Raw genomic sequence first — 703 nt, 5'->3', positions numbered from 1 at the left:
ATTAAAAGAATATTAATACTTTATTAATTAATATAAAGTTAATTAATTTATATAATTATAATCTATATTAAAAATTAAAAACATAAAAAATATAATAACAAAATATTATAAAAGTTGAAGGGTCAAAACTGAAAATATCAAAAGGTTAAAAGTGAAAAATAATATATAGGAGGGGGTATAGAAAATGTAGGGGGAAGAGTGTAGGAGGGGGTGGGGTTAGAAAACCCCCTTTTCTATAGCTTTGTGTCTACCAAAAGGCCAAGAACAGAGGATTTAAAGATAGGATGCTCGTGTGTTGTAAAGGAATCAAGAAAACTAAGCGGTCCGTTTTCAGAGACCTGACGAAGTCAAATGCAAGTCTCTTCAACTTCTCCATTTTCTTTTTCTTTTTCTTTTTGTTGATCCATTCATGTACTGCCATTTGCTTTCTTTTCGTTCGTTCCCAACGTATTTAGAACCGTACAAGTCCCACCTCAACTTCTGGGAGAATAATTGAACCAGCGTGGAAACCACGCAGCAGTTGGTGTGATGAAGAAGTTATTTTCTACTAAATTCTCTTGATTGGAATGTTTGGTGTTTTAATCTCTTAGCGGTTTTGCTGTAAGTGTTAGCCTTTGGTTGTTTTTAATAAATCTGTTGTTTTTAAAATATTTCGAGTAAATTTACACTTTTGATCGTCTTGGTTGTCATTTACCATCAAGTC

At 32.3% G+C, this 703-nt stretch overlaps 1 protein-coding gene across 1 annotated transcript in view; it reads right to left on the bottom strand.

The window, feature by feature from the left end:
• Nucleotides 1–421, bottom strand: part of LOC112504969 — an 11,663-nt gene extending 11,242 nt beyond the window's left edge. Inside the window, exon 1 of the mRNA XM_025108922.1 lies at nucleotides 339–421. Within this exon, the coding sequence (XP_024964690.1) occupies nucleotides 339–421 (83 nt within the window). The remainder of the gene's footprint in view (nucleotides 1–338) is intronic.
• Between the last annotated feature and the right edge of the window lie 282 nt (nucleotides 422–703).

Source organism: Cynara cardunculus, unplaced genomic scaffold (genome assembly GCF_001531365.2).
Source record: "Cynara cardunculus var. scolymus isolate 2C unplaced genomic scaffold, CcrdV1 Un_Scaffold_7590, whole genome shotgun sequence".
Classification (NCBI taxonomy): Eukaryota; Viridiplantae; Streptophyta; class Magnoliopsida; order Asterales; family Asteraceae; genus Cynara; species Cynara cardunculus.
This window is presented reverse-complemented; position numbering and strand designations above follow the sequence as displayed.